The 26,664-nt window shown below is 48.1% G+C and overlaps 1 protein-coding gene across 1 annotated transcript in view; it reads left to right on the top strand.

Annotated features, from left to right (window-relative positions):
- LOC146201245 (uncharacterized) overlaps positions 1 to 26,664 on the top strand; it is a 196,916-nt gene that overhangs the window by 38,976 nt on the left and 131,276 nt on the right. Inside the window, exons 3-4 of the mRNA XM_084593005.1 lie at positions 13,158 to 13,373; positions 19,869 to 20,068. Coding sequence (XP_084449131.1) covers positions 13,158 to 13,373; positions 19,869 to 20,068 — 416 coding nt within the window. The remainder of the gene's footprint in view (positions 1 to 13,157; positions 13,374 to 19,868; positions 20,069 to 26,664) is intronic.

Below are 26,664 nucleotides of genomic sequence, written 5' to 3'. Positions count from 1 at the left end.
CATGCCTCGCTGGTCGCCATAGCAACTGCGGCGACAGTCGTTGTTTAGCCACCGAAGCAGCGAGCGGGACGACGGCATGCATGCGACCTAGAGAAGTGGAGGAGATGAGGTTCGAATGGGGCAGCGCCATCATAGGAGAAGAGTGGAGATCGCGCTAATGGTTTTATCTTGATGGCTCATTGCACGACACAGCTTTCGCGTTCAAACTCGTGTAGGCTCCGAAAGCGTCGTGTGCCGTCGCTGCTGCTCCTGACGGGGAGCGCCATCTATGGCAGCAAAATAGAAACTGGGCGTATGGGGACACGGCCGGTCTCGAAGGTAGGGTCCCTAGAAATATACTTCTAGGGACTCTATCGAAGGAGAGGGCGCTTAATCCTCTCCCTCGAGACCGGCCGTGATGAGGGCCTCGCCGGCCGCGCGCTCTCCTCTCATTGCCGCCATTCCGCTTCCTTCCGTGCACGTGGAGAGCTCTCGCGCTGCCTCTACGGCGCATCCCAGTGTACCGTGAGCGACGGGCTTGGAGAAAAATCTGGTTGCTTGACTTTTAATTTCCGTAAATCGAACTTGAATAACGTTGAAAAGTTCGTTGGCAATGTGTACTCTCTAAAGCCGACAGTCGACAACTACGATACACGACGAGTGGCGCGCTTCGGAAGTCGGCGATCGCTTTGCATACGCCGCGTCATTTGTATTATACCTTTGTGTGATAGCTTAGATAGCTTGTTTGGTCAAAAAGCCGCCGCTGCTGCAGTAGTAGCAGTATACCATACCACGTGTCGGAAATGAGCGGGGGTTGGTAAAAAAACGTGCCATTAAAATTTGGGGCCCTAGTGATTGGTGTGTAGCAAGCGATGACGGGTTAATGAACTCAGTGTATTTAATATATTATCTGATGTATTAAGGAATGGTGGTTTGTATGGTTTGTAGGGTGTAATGTTCCAAAGCGACTGAGGCTATGAAAGTCGCCGTAGTGAAGGACTCCAGAATCGACCACCTGGGGTTCTTTAACGTGCAGTGACATCGCACAGCACATGGACGCTGCTGTTTCGGCCCCATCCAAACGCAGCCGTCAGTGGTCGGCATTGAAGCTAGGTACTCCGGCACATAATAAAAATTAAAAAAGAGGGGTCAAATGTGTCAACATGCTCGAAATGAAAAACAAGCAATGCTTGACGGTTCTACTTAAGAAAATTTAGAGATGTAACTGATCAATTTATCGATTCAAATAATAGAAAAATGAAAAATGCGTTCAAAGGCATCAAATTGTTCCGAAAGGAATGTCATTGTTTGCTTATGCCAAGTATTGATGTATAAAAATAATACAAGCAGAAAGACGAGCAAAAAAATAAAAAGTTAAAAATATTCATACGTGGCTAGAAGGTTAGCCCAGGGAACACAACAGCTCACAACAGCCGACGATTTGCGTAAATGTTCCGGTAGGCGCCAACATTCTTAGCGTCAACCAACGCTGCTAGAGCTTCGTCTTCTTTCTTCCTGTTATTGAACGTCGTCTTCTCCAATTGATGCTCACGGACACAGGGCATATATGTAACATAACTCCTCCCAACATAAGGCACAGTCCCAGTACGTACTATGATTTTTTTTTCTTTTTTTCATCAGCCTGATTATACCCACTTCAGGGCGAAGGCCTCTCCCATATTTATCCACTTAACCCGGTTCTGTGCTAGCTGCATCTACTTGACTCCTGCGAACTTCTTAATCTCATCCGCCCACCTAACTTTCTGCCGCCCCTTGTTAAATGTTAAATAAATACTAAAAAATAGTACTATGTTAAATAAATATAAATATTGATATGCGGCAAGATTGGTCCAAGAAGCAAAGCAGCTGATGATGCAGCACACAGAAACACAGCAGCGCCAACCTTCTCTTAGCACCAACCGGTGCTATCACTTCGTCTTCTGTCTCTGTTGGTGAACTTCGTCCTCTGCCTTCTGCGATGGCATACATGTAACACTACCCTCGCCGCGAAAAGCACCGATGCGTACTATGTCGGAGAAAGCTAAACATTTCGACAGATTTGCCTGTCTGGTTGGGTTGATAACTAAATAAAACTTGAAATTTCTCCAACCAACACTTTTATTTTATAAAACCCGACGTTTCGGAGCCGGCTCGGCTCCTTCTTCAGGGGTGCATGACGCGGGGCTGCGTGCAGCTATAAGTAAAGGAATGGTCGAGGGGGAGAAGAAGGTGGGGGGGGGGAGAATGGGGAGGGGGTGAGATGTGTGTGAAAGGAATGAGAAGGAAGGAGGGGGTTTAGGCGAGTGAGGGTGCCGCAGGTGCAGGTGTGCTCGCTGGCGACTTCGTGTGCTCGCTGGCGACAATGCCTTGGAGAGCCCAAGGCATTGTCTACAAAATTCCCTGCGCCGACTGTGATGCTAGCTACATTGGCGAAACAAAAAACCTAAAAGAAAGAATTCGGCAACATAAGAACGATGTACGAAATTTTTCAAGAGAACGCAACCCCGTAGCCGAACATTCAGAAGATTCCGACCATAGAATAAATTTCGAAGAAACATTCATCCTGGAGACCGAGACCAATTACCGCAAAAGACGCCTCCTCGAGTCATGGCACATACAGTCGACCGCAAATAACATCAACCGGACAATAGGCAACCTCCCTGCTGTATACTTGCAAGGTCTTCGCTCTCTCCTGGCCACTTCACAGAAGAAAAGAAAAAAGTCGCGGCACCCTCACTCGCCTAAACCCCCTCCTTCCTTCTCATTTCTTTCACACACATCTCATCCCCTCCCCATTCTCCCCCCCCCCACCTTCTTCTCCCCCTCGACCATTCCTTTACTTATAGCTGCACGCAGCCCCGCGTCATGCACCCCTGAAGAAGGAGCCGAGCCGGCTCCGAAACGTCGGGTTTTATAAAATAAAAGTGTTGGTTGGAGAAATTTCAAGTTTTATTTATGTCGGAGAACCGCAGTTGGAGTAGTACGGCTTCATTCGGGCGACATGAACGATATCGGTACGCGGCAAAGCGGACTGTTGTGGCGGATGCACAGGGGTGATCTCGTATGTCACGGAAGTGACTGGCCGTAAAACACGGTAGGGGCCTGTGTAGCGCGGCAAGAGCTTCTCACACAGCTCAACTCGACGAGCGGGTGTCCAGAGCAAGACGAGAGAGCCCGGAGAGTAGTGGACATCCCGATGACGAGTATCATGGCGTCGTTTTTGTGTGTTTTGAGAGGAAGCCAGTCATCGGAGCAATAACACGGGCGGCATCAGCTCGGGAGATGGCGTCACGAACGTAGGAACTGGCAAGGTAGGAATGGCATTAGCGGTGTGAGGTAGTACGCTGTCAAACGGAAGTGAAGGGTCGCGGCCGAATAGAAGATAGAGGGGTGAGTAGCCCATTGTATCGTAACGGGACGAATTACACGCGAACGTTACAAATGGCAAAGTAATATCCCAATCATGGTGGTCATCCGATACATACATTGACAGCATGTCCGTGAGCGTGTGATTCAGGCGTTCTGTGAGTCCACTCGTTTGTGGATGGTAAGTGGTGGTGAAATAGTGCTTAATGGAGCAGTACCGAGGGACTTCGTCGAATACTCGAGCAAGAAAGCAACGACCACAGTCAGTGAGCAGCTGGCGTGGCGCACCATGGAGCAGGATGACGTCATGGAGAAGAAACGCAACCATGTCAGTTGCACAGCTGGTGGGCATTGGTCGTGTGACAGCGTAGCGCGCAGTATAGCCCGTGGCCACCGCAATCTATATATTCCCCGAAGCAGACAGAGGGAAAGGCCCGAGAAGATCAGGGCCAATTCGGGAAGACGTGTCTATTGGGGTTTCGAATTACTGAAGGGATCCAGCAGGCACAACCGAGGGCTTTTACCGTCGCTGACACCGGTCACAAGAAGCCACGTAACGTCGTACAAAGCGGTAGAGCCCTTTCAAAAGGAAGCGCCGGCGGACGCTGTCGTACGTACGAGATACACCAAGATGCCCGCAGTGGGCGCGTCGTGCAGCTTCTCAAGAACGGTTTCATGCAGGTGTTCGGGGATTACGAGCAGAAGCTCGGTGCCATCTAGTCGAATATTCCGCCGGGATAAAGTGCCGTTGTCGAGCATAAACAAAGCAAGAGTAGCGTCAGGGTGATCAGCGCTGAGGTGGTTGATAATGCTGCAAAGCTTGGTATCTAAGCACTGCTCATGGCGAATGTTTAAAATGTCAGAGATGGGCAACACACAGGTGTCTTCGTCACACTCGTCTCCAGGCGGCGGATCTATTGGGTTACGAGACAGGCAATCAGCATTTGTGTGCAGCCGGCCGGACTTGTGGACGACAGAAAAAGTGTATTCATGAAGACGCAGGGCCTAACGCCCCAAGTGACCATTAGGGCGGCCTTCAGGGTAGACATCTAACCTAAGGCGTGGTGTTAGTGATGACAGAGAACGCGCGGCCAAACATGTAAGAGCGAAACTTTGTAACGGCCCCCACGAGGGCTAAGCACTCGCGTTCTGTGTTCGATTAATTCCGCTTAGTCGCAGAAAGGAGGCGACTGGCGCAAGCAAAGACGCGAGTGGGATCCGTGTGCTGTTTTGCGAGAATGGCACCAATACCGGGACTACAGGCGTCGGTGCGCACCTTCGTTGGTGCTGAGGAGTGAGCCAGGACGAGCGGGGTTGGTGAGGGCTGCAATGAGCGCAGAAAAGGCTTGAGTTTTTTCTCGGCCCCAGCAAAATGGAACGTCGTTCTTCAGAATAATGGTGAGCAGACTAGCCATCTCCGCAAAGTAGGGGACAAACCGCCGAAACTACGAGCAAAGGGCAAGAAAATTACGCACGTCACTGGTATAATGGGGTGTAGGAAATGCACTTACAGCACGAATTTTTCAGGGTCGAGTTGAATGTGGCGTTCAACCCGACCCGGACCAAGTGTCCCAGTACCTTGAGCTTACGTCGACCGATACTACGCTTCTTCGAGTTCAGCTGAAAACCAGCTCTTCGGAAGACTCCAAGAATGGCATCAAGACGATGGAGATGGCTCTCAAAGGTCGAAGGAAATATAGTGCTATAATTGAGATAGCATAAGCACGTCGTGCATTTGAAGCCGAGTCCATCATGCGCTCGAATGTTGAGGGCGCACTACACAGGCCAAAGAGCATCACCTTGAATTGGGACAGGCCATCGGGAGTGACGAAGGCGGTCATCTCTCGGTCCCGTTCGCCGACTGCAATCTGCCAATAACCGTAACGTAGATCAATCGAAGTAAAATAGGTCGCATCATGCAAGCAGTCGTGGGCATCACCTATCCTGGGAAGTAAGTAAAGTCCTTTGTAATTTTATTGAGTTGTCAGCCATTAACGCAAAACCTCCAGGCATTGCCCTTCGTTTTAACAATCGCAACAGGCGACACTGAGGGGCTGCTCATAGGCTCCTATAATGTTTCTTGTCAACACCTTGTCTACTTCACCTTGCATGATGCGACCCCAGAAATTGCGACTCGTTAAGGTTTTCTGTGAATTGGGAAGGTGTCGCCGGTATCGATGGGATGAGAAATGAGGAACGTTTGACCTAAGAGGTGGCCACCAAAATCAAAATATCACTGTATGAACTCGGATGGCTGGAAAATACTTTAGCACTATCAGGACGCAATTCAGGAGCAACTGTTCCTGATATGCGGGAGGTGGGGACGGTGCAGGTAGCATGGGCACTTCAGCAACAGGGTCAGGTAAAGAGCAGACACATTAAAGTCAGACAATGGCGTCAATTCGGTGAGAGAAATGCCATCCGGAAGAACTTAAACAAAAAAAGTTGAGGTTCAGGACTGGAATATAAGTGTGGTTATTGTCTACGTGCACGGTATTGTGAGGGAGAACGATTTTACGCTGCACAGTCAAGTAGGTTATGCGGCAAACAACTTAGCCGCCATCTGAAACGGAGGAAAAATGTGACATGAGCACATACACAGAGGCTTCTGGCGGCAGGCAAGTAAATATAGCGGAGCGGAGACGGAGCGTTGAAGTCTCAGGTGCTTGGTTGTTAGGACAGAGAGGCAGGTCTAGATGAAGCAGTTCAGAAGAACAAGCAGTCAATAAGTGCAGTTAAAAAGTCGAGGCTTAATATAACGTCTTGAGGGAAACTAGTGAGACTGTAAATAACACAAGGATGTGGCGGTCGGCAATGCTAATTCTTGCAGTACACATACCAATCGCAGTATCTGTGTTGCCATCAGCAACACGAACTGTAGGTGGGGTAGCTGGTGCTAGGGCGATCCTTGAGGCGTCGGCGGAGCGAGGAACTGAAAAAAGAAACATGGGTGTCCGTGTCAACAAGGGTAGAAACTGGGACTCTGTCCACAAGTATATTATGAGGTAACGTTTGGGTGTGAGGGTCAGTATCGAGTTTGCAGTCCAGGTCCGTAATGCAGCGTCACTCCCGGGCGCTGCACTGGCTAGTTTCCTGAGTAAGTACCGGCATATGATGGTGAGGAGCTGCGATGAGGAACCGGTGAACATGATCGATGAGCCTGTGGAAACGGAGATTGGCTGGAGAGACGGGCATTGGGGAAGGTTTCGGTGCGAAGCTCATGCGGTTGAGGAAAGAAAGTGCCCGGGTCCATTATAGACGATTCGGGGCTCCTCTGGTCGGGCAGGGAAGCGGTGAGGTCCATAGTAGTATTGACGGTCAGCGTTGTAATAGCAGAGAGGGGTGGGCAAGGTACGCCTATGGCAATAACGCGAAATGTGGCTGGCTGGACAGCAAATGAAGCAAATTGGCCTGTCGTCTGAGGTGCGCCACTCTGCAGGATTGCGACTAAGGTAGCGACGTGGGGAAGCCTGGCTGGCGGTAGCAGCAGCCACTAGAGGAACAGGGTGCAGTGGTGACGAGGGCGGCACGCGGCTGGAGGAGAGCCCGACGTTGGCAAGTTCGTGCCGAACAACGGCCTGTATAGTGGCCATGGTGTCGGGCAGCGGGAGTTAAGGCCCCGAATTCTCTCCAGACATTCTGAGTCAACTTCGTTGGATATGATGTCTGTTACAAAGAGGCCAGGGGCTCAAATCAATGTACGATACGTCGCTATTAAGCCTGCTTGAGGTTTCGACATATTTGAGGCACTGAGTCGACGGTAGAGCAATCCTTACATAAGAGGATGTTGACGCATCATCTGCGATGCCCTTGAGGATATGCTCTACTTTGTGACTTTCCGGCATGGAGCTGTTCACCTTGCGACACAACGCGAACACGCCTTGAATGTAGGCGTCCGTGGGAGATTTGGTGCGACAAGAAAGTTCTGTTTTTGCTGCGAGACCGCACCCAATTCGCTTCCTGAACAAGTCTTAAACTTTTGTTTACAGATGTCTCAGCTAGCCAGCTTTTGTTCGTGATTCCTGAACCAGTACGAGCTATTCCCGCGAAATGGAAAATGATGTTTGCCAGCATGATGGTCGCGTCCCAGTGGTCGTTCCTGCTGCAGCGCTCGTACTCATCCAACCGATCATCGACGTCTGACTTGTCTTTGCCATTAAAGATGGGAGGGTGGCGAATGTTTGTGAGCACGACGGGCTGAACCGATGTTTTCGTGGTGGTAGGGGCTGCCTCAGAAGTCATAGTAGCCGTTTCTGACGTCATTATGATGCCAGGTAGGTGGCCGCGACTGCGTAAATCCAGCTTTTTCAGCTTAAATGGGCTTATCTGTGAGCCACCCAGACAATATGTGCCAAGAAGGTTAGCCGAGGAAACATAACCGTCTTAGCACCAAACACCGCTGCTACAGCTTCGTCTTCTGTCTTCCTGTTATTGAAAGTCGTCTTCTTCAATGAATGTTGACGGACGCAGGCCATATGTGCAACAATACCATCCCAATATGTGAAACAATATCGCGTCATACCTTTAACAGCAGAACTTAACTGTCCTCAACTGTTTCGTGTACGCTCAAAATACCGAAAGCTGTAATGCACTACGAATCGAAGCACTCAGTAACGCAACCAATCGATTTTCTCAACTGTGTAATATGAAGAGCCTGCATTATTTGTTTTCATATGGCATCCTTGCATATGTAATCGTGTTATCTTAGGGATGAAAATGAATTGCGTGCGAGAAACCTTCTTCTATGGTAGTGGTATCTGAAAAGCCCTGGAAGGTAAGATAAACACGTCCTCCATCCATTGAATTATTACCCACAAATTGTTGGTGAAGCAGAGGAACTTATAAGCTTAGGCTAAACTATAGAAGCTAATCTCAGACGCGAGCTTTGAAGCAGCTCACGTATTTTGGTTTACATGCCATGTTTGGTTTTTGTAATAATGTGGGCTTTACGTGTGCACAGTTGGCTGTGTAAACGCAGTGTTCAGTGCCGGTAGTGCCAAACCAGTGCACACGTAAATAACAGCGCAAACATATGCGAAAAGAAAGTTAAGAAACTTCCAAACACGTTTTACGGCTGTATTGATATTTTGCGCTTTTGAGACAGAAGGTGCCCTTGCAAAGCTGGAATTTAAACTGACTTCAAAACGAAGCTGTGGTGGCCTTCATGTAAATTATTGCAAAGTAAGTGGGTCAATAGCCATGTTTCGACCTCTTCGTCCGCGAGTTGGGAAAGCATTCATGCTTTCCCAACCTCGTTGAAATCATGGGTCAGTTCTCAACCCACGAGAACTGCTTTTAAGTGAGTAACAATTTATATTTAATTTAATGGGCACCTCCCACTTTTTGATTGAACAGTTCGCTTGTTCACCGCTCATCTCTTTATAACAGGCAAGGAGACCAGCTTTCGTGAACTAAAACCTACTGAATCAAGTCACTGTATCATTTCGTACGAATTCCCCCACTGAGAGAGCACGCACCTAGTGCCGCTTCCCTCCTACTCTCCGCTTAGACTAACACCACGTACGCGGGCGTGCTACTGGTGCTATCGCCGCCTTCGCCGGCAGCGCCAGCCGCACTTCTCCCCAGTAGCCTCAACGGCTCGCCGCCAAATGAGGCGGGGCGCTGGCGTCGCACGCCGAACCTTGAACTTGGGTTCCCTATTAGGCGGTCCTAAATTTCTGTTGAACTTTTTTAGTCAGGTAGCCTTCAGGGCATTGAGGCTTCATGAGCGATGTTCCTGACCAGATCTAGCATACTGGATGTTTGCGCTAATCAGAGGAAGCTGATTGGCATTAGTAAATTAGTATTACAGGCCCAGAGCTCTGAAGCGCCAATCCTGTTTTGGCGTTACGCAAGCGACTGCTCCAGGTTGGCGGGAGGAATCGCCTGCTTACTCAGGCTACCGGTCTTAGGTCCAATCGCGTTCCGGCCACAATTAACGGCCGAATCTGTGTTTAGACATCGTCCCTGCTGCACTGCTGCGCTTTCAATACCATGTGCAAAATCCATGGCACGCCAGTTCTAAACACTGCCGAAAAGAGCTCTACTGCCAAGCAACCTAGCAGTACCGTACGACGAATGGGTCAGATCGTGAGGAACACTTGCCTACACGGCATTTCATTGCTGGTAGTCCGTTACATCTAGCGATCCTCTCCTCCGCCTCGTTCAACAAGCGTGCATTAGCCTCCCACTCTGCCCTCGAGATGAATGATCCGAACCGCGCATCAGCGAGCAGCGGAAACTATTTCACTCCTGCCTACCATACAGGGCGGGTAAGCTGTACACCGTGAAGGGAGGCACTTAACTACGTCTTTCGTTGACCTCCGTGTCCTCGGCACGCCAGCTACGGCTAAATCAGCCTTCCCTCTCCGCCTCGACGGCACTCTTTCTCCCATCGAAAGGGAACGTGTTTACACTGCTGTCGTTTTACCCACTAAATGGCTTCTAGTCATCAGTCTGTATGGCACTGGGGCCCTGCGCTTCTTTGTATAGCACAGCAAAAGAAGCGTCGTGTACAAATCGCGCTTTGTTGAAAGCAATCACAAGTCGACCTTTCCTCGAAACAGTGGTGCTAGATAAATAAATTGGCATGGCTTTAATTACCTCGAATTAAACTGATTCAGGTGTGCGAAAACAGTGTTTGGCATTTTTTAGCTTGGCGGTGTAAAAATATGGCAAAGTATTAGTCTTCAGTAATAATAATTGGTTGATAGGAAAATGAAGGGGGCCTCGGCGGCCGCTTTTCGATGGAGGCGAAAAGCAAGGCGCCCGTGTACTGTGCGATGTCAGTGCACGTTAAAGACCCCAGTTGGTCGAAATTTCCAGAGTCCTCCACTACGGCGTCTCTCATAGCCTGAGTTGCTTTGGGACGTTAAACCCCACAAACCAAACCAGGAAAATGAAGGCGCAGTATCTGTCACACTTTCTCTGTGGACACCTGACCCGCGCTGTAAGTGAAGGGAGGAAGGTGGGAGTGAAAGTGAAAAAGCAAAATTACAGCTGATTTGCATAGTTAACCATATGTGAAGTAAGTGCGTAGTACTGCTTATCCCTGCTATATTTTTTATGCATTTTACACTTTGTTATGCTTCGTTTCGCATGAGCACGCCCGGAAGCTTCCACATTGTTTGTGTTTCCAGGTTATTCCGACGTTTAGCTGCAACATCAGAATCAGTAGAGCCGCGTTCCCGCTGTCCTCGTAACCATTTTACTTCAGCACATCAAGCACGGCAAACCAGCGCCGCAGTGCCAGAAGGCTTCATCTATTGCGACACAAACCGTCCTCAGCTTTCCTTGCACCTTGTTCAGCGGTTTTTATTAGAGATGAGCAAAAGTAGACACGATGTATTGCATCATATTTTGAAATGCACTGGTCTGCGCCTGGTTGGTTCACTGGAGGGGAAAGGCGCAGTATCTGTCACACTTGCTCTGTGGACACCTGAACCACGCCGTAAAGGAAGGGAGGAAGGCGGGAGTGAAAGTGGAAAGAGAGAAAGGGGAGCCGTAGTGGAGGGCTACGGAGTAATTTCGACCACCTGGGGATCTTTAACATGCGCTGACATCGCACAGCACACGGACGCCTTTTCGTTTCGCCTCCATCGAAACACAGCCGCCGAGGTCGGGTTCGAACCCGGGAACTCCGGCACAGCAGTCGGGCGTCTTACCACTGCGCCACCCCGGCGGGGCTGGTCTGCGCCTGATTTATTTATAGGTATGGAAAGGCGCGGTAACTATAAATAAATCAGGCGCAGACCAGCCCCGCCGGGGTGGCGCAGGGGCTGGTCTGCGCCTGAAAGGTCTGGGGTGGGAACAAAGAGGGAGAGAGAGATTTGAGAATGTAGGGAATGAGCAAAACAGATTACCCAGAGATTCTGCGTCAACACATTCCGAGCAGTGAAAGAAGGTCTCCAGGACGAAGAAAGGTAACCGAAGAGCAGGGAAAGGCGCTTGAAGGCGAGCGCCAGTTAAGTCATGGAGGTAAGCGCAAGAGTCTTCACGATGCGGCGAGCAGCTCGGAGCCGAGGTCCAGGGAGCACCGCATGTGCACGACTGCTGGCCTTGAAGGCTGAGGAATGACTGATGCGAGGGGAGAGATGCCGACGTTGAGGACGCGCGAGCGACACACGACTGCTCACTCCGGAGTAACACATGCTTGTACAACTGAGAGTGTACAATGGGGGGGCTAGTTGTTGATGCATTAACTTCTTACTGAAACCACGCAAAGGACGATACACAAAGAAGAAGTGGACGAGCGCGGACGTACAACTGTTTATTGACACTTATCCTCCTTTCGTTAACGACATTGCGCATGCGCGAAAAGCACACATCTAATCGAGTTCAGGAACTTCAGTTCCTTCTTATACAGACGGACCGAAGTCTTGCTGACACACTTATCGGGCCCATATCTATCAATCTGCCAGGCTTCGAAGACCTCACGTGCTTTCTGATCTTCTGTACCTCCGATTATTTTTGTACGCTCAGAGTGACGTGCATTTCTTGTCATACGAAAGGCAGTGTTTTCGCAAATGCATACCGCTGGGAGAGCATAACGAATTATGGTGTTCTTGTAGACGCTTAATGCAGCGTCCCGTTTGTCCCACATAAACTGAGCTGCAACTAAGCAGAATTTCATTCAATATACTCCCATTCTACAAGACACTCAGTTTTGTGGCTTACCTGGAAGCCTGCCTTTTTCTTTGAAGGGAGATTGATAGATATCAGCCCGATAAGTGTGTCAGCGAGGCTTCAGTCCATCTGTATAAGAAGGAACTAAGTTCCTGAACACGATAAGATATCGTATGCCTGTCGCGTATGCACAATGCCGTTGACGGAAGGAGGATGAGTCTCAAGAAACAGTAAGTCCGCGCTCGCCCTGGCCACTACTTCCCTGTGTATTGTCCTTAGCGTGGTTTCAGTTCTAGTTCATGCTTGTACAGCATTGACTGGTGAAGGCTGCGACGTCCGCAACTGTGACACGCCCCACTCTCTCACTGGTTGGATCTGTGCGGCCGCTCTGCCCCCTCACTGTTAAGTCGCGTAATGCGGGGGTCGCCATCTTCTCTTTCCCTTCAAGTTCACGGCGAGACGGACAGAGAGGAAGAGAGAGAGAGCTGTTTTTGCTGCAGCTCTGGGGCCGCTCCGCCTCCTCAATGCCAAGCCACGCAACGCACGCATCGCCAATTTCTCTTTCTCCACCTAAAGTTCCCAAAGAAAGAGAAAGTGAGCGCCTTCGGACAGACATCGGCGAAATCCGTGAATGCGGTTAGTCGTGCTACGCACTAAAAGAGGTGCCGTAGTGGAAGGCTTTGAGTAATTTCGACTACCTGGGCATCTTCAATATGTGCTGACGTCGCACAGCACACAGACGCCTCTCCGTTTCGCCTTGATCAAAACACAACCGCCGGCGGTCGGGATCGAACCCAGGTACTCCGGAACAACAGTCGGGCATCTTTACCACTACACCACCGCGGCGAGGCAAACAGTTGTCTTGTTTCTGTGAAAGGAAAAGCTGAGTATCCGTCTCACTTATTACTGGACACAGACTTAAAATTAATGCATACGAATGTAGGTATTCAAAATATATCATGGGTTGGAATCTCTATCACAAACTAACCTCTAAATTTACTACTAGTTGTATGCAAAGTCGGAAACAAAATTGTATTTGATACCATTCTGAACGCTGCCCAACAAAAGGTTGCTCCAGAATTTTGATACAGAATAAGGTTATATGATATTTGCCTCCTCCGTGGCACACTTTCTTTAGACGTCACGCATGAGGCGACTGCAATAACTCCAGAAAGCGGCTTCTGCAGCGGCCGTGGCGCTCAATCCTCCTGGCGGTCGGCATGACGCGGTGCTGGTGGCCTCGTCGATGCGCGCCTACCCGGGCGTGCTGGTGTGCGGCACCAGCGGAGTGGGCAGCTCGAGGCTGGCGGACGCCATCACGCGCCTCTGCTCGCACGCCGTGTTCACGGGAGAGCTGGCACTGGACTTGGACGCTCGCGGACACCAGTACGTGTACGCTCAGGGTGAGTGCCGTCCACCTCGATGGAGTGCATTAGAAAGCCAAGCAAAGTACTGAAAAACCCTTGCCGCAATGTGGCCTGGAGAGGCGCTGCTCTCCCAACCTTGCAGTGGGATTGTCGGAGGACGAGGGAATTAAGGCACGAAGTGGCAAAGAAAAATTTTGCGGGACCACTTCAGTCACGTACTGGGAATGTTTAAGCATCAAGTGCTACTGTCTCGTTTTTATTGCATGCTTTTAACCGAGTTGGACGAGCGCGAGCTCAGTTTTACATATTTTTTTGCGGGGCATAGCGTTTCATTTCGGACTTTGCTTCTGGAAACCTATTCAACGATGTAACGCTTGAGGTTGCAGCATAAGGTTCAATCTTAGTCTAATTTAACTAATTCACTGTAATTAATAGGACCTCTAATTAGTATATTGCAGTCGTACAGGATATAAGTTAGAAAGAATATATGATGATGATATTGTAGCGTTAAGCTTTTCTAATCGTAGTTAATTAGCGGTAATAAATTAGGCCCTTAGGAGGTACGACTAGTCGATTGCATTATGCTCGACATAACCTATGCAACTGATATAACACGTGTGGCTATTCGGCATGAGCTATACACGGACACATTTTTTACGCACATTATGCAGACGCTACGCATGAGGCAATAAATGCAACGCTCTAAAAACCTTGTGCCAATCGCTCAAAGCTCTGCAATCCGACAGCACCTTACCCTCTCTGCCACACGCAATAGCCATGTCATTGACTCACAGCAAAGAATAAAACGACTTTCTTGCTGGCTCAGCCTTAAGTTTAGGCAGTGTGGAAAAGCGGGTCTCCTGATTGCGTGCTCTCCGTCGTTGGATATTCTTGGCCAAGTAGAGAGAGCTCAATGGGTGATCTCCCTTTGCCTAATTACACATTTGCACCACCATCTGCGTATTGACCTTGTGGCGTCCCGATTCGGCTTTAAAGGAAAGCTGAAGAATTCGGCGAGAATAAATGTGCGAAGTGTATAAAATTTACACATGTAAAGAATGCGATGTATTTTTGTGCAAGCATGTCAATTACCGATGGAATCGCCGAATAAAGCGGCGTAGATGTTCAAACTTCTCCGCATTGAGGCAGAAACGATGACCTAGCGTATAGCGGCGCTATACTTCAAGGGAAGAAAGGGCTGCTTGAAAGAAGAACACCAATGTGACCTTAATGTACACAGCCCATGACACCAGCATCGGACGAGGCATGTGGGTGGAGTGAGCGGAAGTCTGAAACTTCGGCAACAATGACGTCGTAATGAGTTTCTCCATCGCAATGAGGAGGAGCTTAACCTTTTTGCCTGTGAAATTGCAACCAACATTGTAAATGCCAGCGCTAAACTACTTTGCAAATTTTACCAGCGGACCTCGACAATCCAATGACCGAATCTCATCTAAATGTAAACATTTTAAAAACACTTGAATTCCGAGTTGAAAGTGCAGAGTAAAAGGGCACAGCTGCATAAGCGCCGTTTGCGAGTGACACCTCTCGAGCAGGCGCTGCTCTCTTGGCAAAACACATCTTCGATGTTTGAAAGAAGCAGGTTTTGTTGGAACAGTTCCTACTGCGTGTAAAGGTATTCTGCCACGCGGTCAAAGCATATGTGATAGCCAACATGGGCATTCGGCTGCTCACAAGAAGGCTCTAGTTCCAAGAATATTCGCGCTACGATATACACATACACAAGAAAGCAGGAACCACGTACACAAGACAAGCGCGCACTGACAACTAAGGTTTATTGATAACAGGGTTACATTTAAAACATTCCACATGAACTCTCTGATACAAGAAATCTCGCAAACTCACTGAACAGGCAGTGTCACATCCCAACGCACCTACGCTCCTTTATTATCTTTATCTCATGATTTGTTAGCATGAATGATGGCGTGCTTACGCAATTGTCTTCTCCAGCTTCCCATATCTGAAACGCTTCTATTATTTCTCTTTATTTTATTTCTTTTGAACGGCCTAAGATGGTGGTTCCTTCAAATTCTGGCTTGCATTTGTGGTTTGCGCAATGGGGTGCGAGGTTTCCAGGGTTATTTATTTTACCTATATCATTACAGTGGTCCTTTAACCTCGTGTTCAAACACCTGCCTGTCTGGTCTATTTATCTCATTCGACATGATAAGGGAATGTTGTACGCAATGCCAGCATCATAATCAAAAAGTCTTTGTGCGCAATTTCGCATCTGTTGGCTCTGTCTTTCCGATCTTCAGTTCTTTTATGGCACAGGCTCATTAACGTTTTCGGGGCGGTGAACACGAGGCGGACATCATACCTACTAGCTACTTTCTTTAAAGCACGGGGAACATTATGTAAGTACGTACGGAATGGCGACCACATTACTAGCTTGCCCTAAATAATTTTGCCGCATCATTTTGCTGTCACTCAAAATTGGTGGGTGCTTTATTGCAACAGATGGTAAAAGTGCGTCAGGGTATCCACTCATCCGCAGCCTATCAACTTCTCTCGTGAGGCTACGCTCTACTTAATGAAAGCATGATTTCTTAATGCATTGCGAAAAACTATAAAATGCTAAACTTCTTTTCCCTATTTTGGAATGCGCGGAATGATAGCTTAAAAAGTTTTTCTCCGATTTCGTCAGGTACGTCCAACACGTGTGCTTCTCAGTTTCCTTAATCTCTGTGTCTAAGAATCTAATCATTGAATGCCGTGTAAGCTCAAACGTGAAATCCAGGCCGGCGAAAACACCACGAAAGGCGTCTAGACCATTCTCTACGGTCAGACAATTTGCTTTCACAACAGGGAAGCAGAGCCAAAAATCATCTACAAATCTAAACGCCTGCAGTAATCAAATGAATTGATCAGTTTTGTGCTGTCAAGTTCCAGAATGAGTCCTGTATTAGTGTCTCTGATTTTGTAAAATTGCTGGAAAAATACCTTAGTTCATTAGTTGTAAAGTTCGCTTCAAAATGGTACATACAAAAGAGTGGTATTCGCATAGGATCTTGCATTGCGCCGGTCATTTCTGATATTTACATGGCAAAAGGAATCGGACTTTAAAATCAAGTTTGACACAATTTGGTTTACTGCAGGCGTTTAGATTTGTAGATGCTTTCTTGTTTTGCTTCCCTGTTGTAAGAGCAAATTGCCTGACCGTGACAATGGTCTCGACGCCTTTCGTGGTGTTTTCGCCGGCCTGGATTTCACTTTTGAGCTTCCACGGGATTCGATGAAAAGATTCTTAGACACGGAGATTAAGGAAACTGAGAAGCACACGTGTTGGACGTACCTGACGAAAACGGAGAAAAACTTTTAAGCTATCATTCCGCGCATTCCAAAGTAGTGAAAAGAAGTTTAGCATTTAATAGTTTTTCGCAATGCATTAAGAAATCATGTTTTCATCAAGTAGAGCGCAGCCCCAGGAGACAAGTTGATAGGCTGCAGACGAGTGGATACCCTGACGCACATCTGTTGCAGAAAAGCACCTACAAATTTTGAGTGACCGCAAAAGGATGCGGAAAAATTATTTAGGGCAAGCTAGTAATGTGGTCGCCATTCCGTACGTACTCGCATAATGTATCCCATGCTTTAAAGAAAGTAGCTAATAGGTATGATGTCCGCCTCGTGTTCACCGCCCCGAAAAAGTTAATGAGCCTGTGCCATAAAAGGACTGAAGATCGGAAAGACAGAGCCAACACATGCGAAATTGCGCACAAAGATTTGTTGATTGTGATGCTGGCATTGTGTACAACATTCCCTTATCATGTGGAATGAGATAAATAGACCAGACAGGCAGGTGTTTGAACACGAGGTTAAAGGACCACTGTAATGATATAGGTAAAATCAATAACCCTGGAAACCTCGCACCCCATTGCGCAAACCACAAATGCAGGCCAGAATTTGAAGGAACCACCATCTTAGGCCGTTCAAAAGAAATAAAATAAAGAGAAATAAAAGAAGCGTTTCAGATATGGGGAAGCTGCAGAAGACAATTGCGCAAGCACGCCATCATTCATGCTAACAAATCATGACATAAAGATAATAAAGGAGCGTAGGTGCGTTGGGATGTGACACTGCCTGTTCAGTGAGTTTGCGAGATTTCTTGTATCAGAGAGTGCGTGTGGATTGTTTTAAATGTAACCCAGTTATCAATAAACCTTAGTTATTAGTGAGCGCTTTTCCTGTGTACGTGGTTCCTGCTTCATTTTGTATCTGTGTATATCGTAGCGCGAAAAATCTCGAAATGGTAAACCCCCATTGCTGCTTTGCTAGTGCTCTAGTGAGGCGTAGAAAAACTGCTCAAAGAAAACACGTTCAGTAATGAAGAGATAAGTATGGACGGTTCTAGAACAGAATGTTTGATAAAAAGAAACTCGCCCACCGTTCAATATCACCAGCTTGAAAAACTTCGCAATAACCAGCAACAGTGCTGCTACCAGGGCACCGGGTTATTCCCTCACGCAGTCAGCTTCTTCTTTTCAGAAGGTTCAAAAATGTCTCACTTGTCCGGATTGTTCTGCCCGACAAATCTACAGCTTCCACAGCGACTTTAGCGAAGGATTTCCTCTTAGCAGAAAGCCTCAGCAGTACCTTGCCGCGACCAACATTTCACGACCCCCGACGGCGCACCCGTTAAGGAGAGGCGAAGAAAGGCGGACGAAACCGCGCGCACGCAAACAAACACGGCATGTATCCCCAAACAGACCACATGGCTGACAGGTATGCAATTTTACCATTTGTTGGCGTATCCTAATATATTTAGATGCATTATTTCGGCTAAATATTGGACAGCTGTTTTCCTGTCATTAATACTCCTTGTCGGCCAATGTCACCCTTAACACAAGGAATCTTCTACTGTCATACTGTCTGGTGCGTGCTGTCGCAACGCTTTTCCCCGTTTCTGCTTTTTTTTATTACGGGCTTTAAGCTTTGCCCAGTCTGTGTCTGTACTTCCGGAATAGTTGTGAAATGGATTGTTAATTTCACCGGATAACAGCAGATGAAAGGTCGAATGCTAAAATTTGAGGGCTAAAATATCGTGCTAGAAAACCTCACCTCCCTGTACACGGAATGTCTGATGACATCGAAGTTACCGGAATCATGGGAGAACGCTAGCATTGTCTTAATTCTAAAGGAACAAGCAGGGCTTCGGAAAGGGTACTCTACTATTGATCATATCCATATTAGCAAACAAGGGATAGAAAGATGTTTGGAATATACCAAGCTCCGATACATAGCATTCATTGATTACGAAAAAGCATTTGACTCAGTTGAAACATCGGCGGTGATGCAGGCATTGCGAAATCAGGGAGTAGACGAGCAGTATGTGAAAGTTCTGGAATATATATATATAGTGGCTGCACAGCAACCATAGTTCTGCACAAAGAAGGTAACAAAATTACCATAAGGAAAGGTGTTAGGCAAGGAGATACAATCTCCCCGGTACTATTCACAGTTTGCTTATAGGAAGTATTCAGAGACTTGGAATGGGAGCAGTTAGGGATAAGGGTAGATGGAGAATACCTCAGTAATCTGCGATTTGCTGATGACATTGCCTTGATAAATAACTCAGGGGATGAACTGAAATGAATGATTGATATCCTAAACAGGAAAAGGAGAAAGGTAGGGTTGAAAATTATTCTGCAGAAGACTAAGGCGATTTTCAACAGCCTCTGGAAGGAGCAGCGATTTACCAATAGTTAGCGAAGCACTGAAGATGATGGGCGAGTATATCCACTTAGCGACAAGGTAGTAACTGCGGACAATGAAAGGGAAATCATTAGCAGAATAAGATTAGGATGGAGCGTATTTGGCAAGTACTAACAGATCATGACTAAACCAGCTTACCGGTATCACTCAAGAGGAAAGTATACAACTGTTGCATCTTACCTGTACTCACCTATGGAGGCTAACGAAGGGGGTTCTGCGTAACATAACGCAGAGAGCTATGAAACGAAAAATGGTAGGTGCAACGTTGAGGTGCGAAGCGCGCAGAGTGGGTCAGAGGAATAACTGGAGTTACTGACATTCTAGTGGAAATTAAGAAAAAATGGGCATGGGCAGGACATGTAGTGCGAAGAGAGGATAATCAATGGTCGCTTAGGGTAACAAACTGGATTCCAAGGGAAGGAAAGCGCAGCAGGGGGCGGCAGGAAGTCAGGTGGGTGGACGCGGTTAAGAAGATCGTAGGGGTCAAGTGGATGCAGCTAGCACAGGAGCGGGTTAATTGGAGGAATATGGGAGAGGCCTTCGCTCTGCAGTGGGTGTAGTTCGGATGATGATTATGATTACAGTAGATCTCGTGCCGTCCACAACCCGCCGACCAATCACTGCCTGGCGAAGTTACCTGTCAACCTGCACCTGCCACAGACATGCTACTGAACGCTGACACCACCCAATGTTTTTCTGGAGAAAGAAGCCTTTATTGTTGTCGGGTTAAAAAATAAAAAAAAAACTCCGCACAGCGTTGTGAGTGGGTCGTGTAACGAGAGCGGCGGTACGCAGACGAAGACGCCTTCCGGGCTTTCCTCGAGGTCAAGGGCTTCGTGAAACGCTACACGTCGTTACCCGTTCGGCTGTTCCCGGCTGAGGCAGGCGACGTGATCCTGGCTGCCTCGCGCTTCATTGCTGGCCACGCACTGAGGGGAGCCGAACTGACTGCTCGCGACGAGGCCGATGTCGACAGGGTAGCCGCACTGTGCCGGGTGCGTATACATCCCCGGTTATTTCTGCTTGCCAGATGTGAATGCAGGTCTACACTAAACAACGTGGATTCGATCGGAAAAGGAATCGTTATAACAACCTTCATTGAGCCTGACAGACCTCAGAGCGAACAGTGGCACGGTGAACGCCCTCCTAAAGAGCAAATGGATGCAGAAATTGTGCGCTCCCTCTTTCAAACTCAGTCATTGTGAGGCCACCACGCCAGCTGGTCGGTCGCCGGCAAGCGGCGGCAGCAGGAAACGTAAGAAGGTGGTGCGGCTCTCACCACAGCAGGCAAAAGTGCCCGAGAAGGCCACTTTACACCATCCGCTAGCAATAACAAAGAGCAAGAAATATCCATTAACTCGAAAAGAGTGCCAGTTGGCTCTCCCATTTTCATCCTCTTCGGAAGGTCCCCGAGTAATTAGAATCGACAGCAAATTTTTGTTTCCTAATGCCGAATAGACTGATACATCATCAAGGGTGTCAAAACAAGGATTTCAAGTTGCAGTTTCGCTAGCATCAACTGCAATTTTAGAACGTATTTTTATTGAACATAATCGAGTGTTCGTAAATAACGGTCTCCAGTATTGTCAATGGCGTTCGTTGCGTCAGGGCGCTTATTAATAACAATCGCAATGATAGCGATAATTGTTGGTTTTCGTCGGAAAGATCAAGTAGGCTGTTGGAAATACTGCGTGAGAAAAATGGCCAGGTTTAACTCGCTTGAGCCTAGTGACAAAGCGAAAGTTTCGTTACTCATGGTTACAGTTTTAGAAGTTAAATTATGCTTGAACCGAGTGAAGTCACCGCTGCCGCGTCGGTCTTGGTTCGCTTCCAGGCTTCTCGGCAACGGGACAGATGTCGTCAGTGGCAAAGTAGCTTCAGCCAGTGCTCCCTCCTTTAAGCGAGTCACGTGGTTCTTCATATAGTCACAGATGACGACGGAGCAGGGTTCGGAGGCCTCGCCAATTTGACGACCGCAGCAGCTGCGCTCCCGCGCACCTAGAACGTCGGCGTTTCGTAATTCTTGTTTGAAGCTGAGAGGTGATTATACGGGGCAGCGGTTGCGTAGAGGTAGACCATCCGCCTGACATGTAAGAGGGCCGTAGGCCGAATCCCGGTGCCGCGCAATTCTCCATCGGATTAAAAAAAAACGCTTATGGATTTGCATAAAAACAGCTTTGGGGTGCCGCCTGATGCCGGTTAACACCTCCAGAAGCGTACACCCTCACCAGAACCGGAGTTGGCGCCCCTGGTTCAGTAATTGGCCCCAACCTTCCATGATTAGTCCAACAGAACTCCGGCTCTCAGTCGCCAGCGGCATAATGGCAAATTTACTTTTGAAACGGAATTAAATTAAATCACTAATTACTGCTCCCAGAAGAAAAAATTACAGTACAATTACTTCTACTCAGTACATTACTTATGTTTAAATTATTTGCTAGTTTTCATCCATGCAAAAACTAGTTAAAGCTAGTAAACAAAACAACTTTCCTCAAGACGCGAAGCAAACACATTCTTTCGTCTTCCCGCCAAATTCTGTGCCAGAGAGATATCCCTTAGCCCCTACCTGCAGCACTTGCCATAAGACAACCACAACAAATCAACAAACGCAGAAACATGGTCGTCAAATGAGCTGCGAACCCAGCGTCTTGCCGCAGCTGTCTCTGCCATTTGAAGGGCCCAAAGGTTATTTATTGCTTCCGTAGTCTCAAGAACTGATCTCAGCACCTTGCGCGCAGTAATGGTCACGCTATAGACCCCCCCCCCCCCCCCGCCCTCTCTCCCCAACTTTCCCTCGCTACGTGATGACGAGCGTAACCAGGCACAACAGCGCTCTAGCCAACGCAACTGGGAGGTCTACTGCGCCGCGCTCCCAACAAGTTTCCAACTCCGCCCTTCTTGCATCATCTATCCCTTCGGCGGCCCTTTGACGCCTTGTGTCCTGTTGGTTGGTTTGGTTTGGTTTGGTTTTGTGGGGTTTAACGTCCCAAAGCGACTCAGGCTATGGAGACTCCGTAGTGGACGACTCCGGAAATTTCGACCACCTGAGGTTCTTTAAGGTGCACTGACATCGCAAAGCACACGGGCGCCTTGCTTTTCGGCTGCGTCGAAAAGCGGCCGCCGAGGCCGGCGAATCGTTGCAATTACCCATGGGATAGTCAAGTGACCCTGCTACACAGGTCTCAGACGCACTGTTCTGCACAATTCTCTCTCCTTTTGCCGATCCGTTACTCCGGCCCAAGCTTGCCGCACGTCATTCCTGCCTTCGCGGGACTCTATATATACTATGTCGTCTATTGAAAAAGCAGTGGGGCACTTAAGTAAAAGTAATTTCGAGTAGAATTAATTAGTTGTGCTGTGAAATTACTGCCAAAACGTAATTCATTACATTACTAAATTACCAACACAGAAATATAATTCATAAATTACACAATAGCGGAAAATGTGATTTATTTACAGTAATTTATTTGCTGTAATTCAATTACTGCCATGTCTGACCAGCGGCTAAGGAGCAACTGACCACGGCGGCGGTCAGAGCTGTGACGCAGCGGGGGTTGCTAAGAACTTCGTGCTCCGAGGACAGGCCTCCATTGGAAAACACCCTAGCAACCGGTAAAGGTCCACTGAAAGGGGTCACCAAGAAGGGTAAACAACGTCATAACACTGATAGTTATTGAACCACCCATCATTCTCCCGCAAAAATTTTCGATCTAGCTTCTGCAACACCAGAGATATCGGCGATTGAAAATGACCCTCCCAATTTTCCCTCTCAACTCGTACGCCGAAGGGAGCCATAAAAAAAATAAAGAATACAAGCAAGTTCAAAGCTCCGCCCAGACATACGTCACTTCGACGAACTTCCGGTTGCCACGCGCTCGCTCGCTGGCGTAACTCGCGTCAACCCGTCCTCGCTCGCACACGCCTGAGGAGTTCGCCAGTTCGCGCAGCGACGGTTAGTGTAACCGCGAACCCGTGGTTACCCTATGTTACACGGCGGACCAAACCATCAGTGTTCCAGGCCTTCATGAGGTGCTCGCACGAGTCCGCAGGGAGGTCTGGTTTCACCTAAGCAGTGAGCAGCGTCACCTCAGCGAGCAAGAGTTCATAGACATGTGGAGCAGGCCACCGATTATTTGCGAGGTTTCTGGGCGTACCATAACAGTGTCAATATGAAGCCCTTTAAAGTTACAGTTGTCCTTCAGGACATCCGAGGTCCAAAGAAGGTCCGGTCTCCCTATGTTTGGCCTGCTATCACAGCGGGGACCTTAAACACAGTTGGCATAGTGTTCGGTGACTGCTGTGTGCGTGTCACCATACGACTGCCCCCTTGCCAGGGTACGGCCGTCATCCCAAAACAAAAACGTCCGCCCCCCGGACATCCGGGAGGGGGGGACGTGCCGGGGTTAATGTATGAATGATGACGGGTAGATAGGTTATGTGAGACCTTGAGGTGCGGCGCCTTCTGGTGACAAACCTCCTCCCATCTGACAACGGCACCATGGTTACACCACTAACCGCGGTTATCGCAAACCGAGCTTGACGACCTTGGTTTGCGTCGTTTAACCGAGGTTATGACGGCGTCTGTTGACGGAAGCTACTCGGCGGCGCCCGAGTGCGCGAAACGTACGAGCGGGTCTGCTTCACAAAGTTATTCATTCGCCCACTGTATCACGTTTAAAGATCGATGTATAGAATATGGTGCCGCCCGACGTCTTCGATTACGGCCGGCAGCGCAGCGACTGCGTACTGAAGCCTTGTCTTGCCTGCAGTATCGTTTGAACGGCTTGTTGCTGAGCAGAACGTCAAAAAATGCGCGGCCTTAGCTATGAAAGTACACGAGTTTGCAACGCTTGCAGCACGGGATGCCGCGAGCAGGCTGAGGTACGTTACACAATTACCGCGGGGGTGGGGCGCGCGAGCTCGGCGAACGACGGCGCCGTGCGTGACCGTCCCTAGTCGTCGCTAGGCCAATTAAATTGTTTCGCTTCGAAGCCGCAGCGGTCGACGTTTTGGAACATGATCAACACTGTCGTAAATCGTCTACTTATGAAACTGCCTTATAGTGAATCCCATTCTGCCATAGTAAAATAATTATAGGATCAACTCTGCCGACGCATTAATCGTAGAGCTAGTACGAGCAGATCTGATCAGCCGAAATGCACCAGCGGCAGCTGGCTTGAGCAGAAACTAGCTTGTATCACGGCTATCGCTCTTCCCAGCAATTTGCTGCTGGTCAGCGATCCTCACGAGGGCTTCATACTTGATATTCTGCTCAGTATTCCAGACGCCAACAAATTTTGACACGCTTTATTTCGGACATTGGTGCTAACGATCCGCCGTGTCGTTCGCGAACGGTATGCGGGAGGAGGGCCACAGCGGCGGTGTTTACGGCGATCGAGGAGGTGCTGCCATCGTGCGGTGCTTGACCGGGCTGTTGACGCCTCGTCAGACGACACTCCGGTACTCCTGAAACCACGTTATATAAATAAGATATTTGTAAATGCAGCTTCGTTCTGCCGATCCCTGTGTCGCTTCGGTTGTTGTACTTAATGGGCAATGACCACCTAACCGATAAGGGCGGCGAGCTGTGTAACAGCCCGCACAGAGTTCGAGCAGCGCACGAGCAGACGACTTTCGCAGCTACCGGAAGTGTGTCCGTGACGTCATGGCCGCAGCAAATGGCAGCTTCTAGCAAGCCTTGCCAGTCAACTCACCCGTGACGTCACGGTTTAAGGAAATAGTTCCATGCGACACCGCCAAGCGACATTCTCTCTGCCCGCGAATTTCAAAAAACGCTGTTTTTAAAAATTAATAATAAATCGCTGGCTTTGTTCCAAGGAGTTATACTTTGCGTTAATGCTCAAAAGGAAGTGTTCTACACACTGAACACGTTTATCAGTGGCTTCTTGGGGGCCGTTTCCGTGGACCTTTAATGCTAGAACCCCTAGCTCGTAAGTCTAGTTTAGCAGGACTATTAGAGGAACTAGATTGTATGCAATAGGATATCATAGGGCTTAGTGAAGTGAGGTCAAATGAGGCATATACTGTACTGAGGGTGGGCATGTACTGTGTTATCGAGGTTTACCGGAGAGACGGGAACTAGGAGTAGGTTTCCTTATCAATAAGCGTATAGCTGGTAATATAGACAAATTTCGTAGCATTAATGAGAGGGTAGCCGGCCTCGTATTTAAGCTAAATAAGCGGTATAAGTTGAAGGATGTACCAGAATGCGCACCTATACATGTAGTAATGAAGACCAGGCATTAGAACGCTTCTATGAAGATGTAGAATCGGCAATGGGTAAAGTAGAAACATAATATACTGCACTGATGGGCGACACCAATGCTAAGATAGGTAAACAATCAAACTGCAGACAACGCAGTGGGCAACTATGGCATTGGCATAAGAAGTAGCAGGGGGGAGTTACTAGTTGTGTTTGCTGAACGCAATAACTTACCAATCATGAATACCTTCTTAAATAAACGGAAGAACCGAAAGGGGAGATGCAAAAGCCGTAATGAAGACTAAAAATGATATTGATTTCATACTGTGTTCCAACCATGCTGGATGTAGAGGTAAACGAAAAGGTGCGATGCAGTCACCACAGAAAGGTAAAGGCTCAAATTTATCTGGATTTGAAGAAGGAGCGGAACAGATTAGTGAATAAGAAGTCCATCAACGAATCAGCGGTAAGGGGAAAAGTAGAAGATTTCAGGCTGTCGCTGCAGAATAGATACTCAGTGCTAACCGAGGAAGCCGACCTTTGCCTAGCAGCAATAAAAAATAATTTTAGAGATATCCTTACTGAGCGCGCGGTAGAAGTAGGTTGTATAATTGTTAGAGAGGATACCGATAAACTGCCTAAGGAGACGAAAGGTTTGATTTAAAAGCGCCAAAGTATAAAAGCCTTCAATCCAATAGCCCGGATAGAACTGGCAGAGATATCAAATGTAATCAATAGGCACAACGTGGCCGACATAAGGAAGTATAACATGGGGAAAATTGAGCATGCTCTAAAGAACGGTCGTAGACTGAAAGCGGAAAAGAGGAAATCGGGCATAGGCAAATATCAGATGTATGCACTGAGGAACAAGATGCGCAATTTCATTACTTATATGAACAAGCTAATCAAGGTAGCCGAGGAGTTCTGTGCGGACCTCTACAGTAGCCATAGTAGTCAGTACAAACATCAAATTGGCTGTAATGAAGAGCAATCAGACGTTCCGCCAGTAACGAAGGACAGTTTGGAGGCCTTAGAAGCTATGAAAAGGGGGAAAGCAGTTGCGGAGAATCAAGTAACTGCAGATTTGTTGAAGGATGAAGGGGGTATAGTGCTTGAAAACCTGGCCACTCTGTATACACAATGCCTGATGACATCGAAAGTACCGGATTCATAGAAGAACTCTAACATTATCTTAATTCATAAGGGGACGCTAAGGATTTGAAAAAAATTGCAGATCAGTTAGCTTACTATGACTTAAGTACAAAGTATTTACCAAGGTAGTCGCTAATAGGATAAGGATAACCTTAGACTTTCATCAACCAAAGGATCAATCCGGATTTAGAAAGAGTACTCTACCATCGTTCATAT

The sequence above is a fragment of the Amblyomma maculatum genome, chromosome 2, assembly GCF_055883805.1.
Source record: "Amblyomma maculatum isolate TAMU_Amacu chromosome 2, ASM5588380v1, whole genome shotgun sequence".
NCBI classification, from domain to species: domain Eukaryota; kingdom Metazoa; phylum Arthropoda; class Arachnida; order Ixodida; family Ixodidae; genus Amblyomma; species Amblyomma maculatum.
The sequence above is the reverse complement of the archived record's forward strand: the minus strand, read 5'-3'. Positions and strand labels throughout refer to the sequence as shown.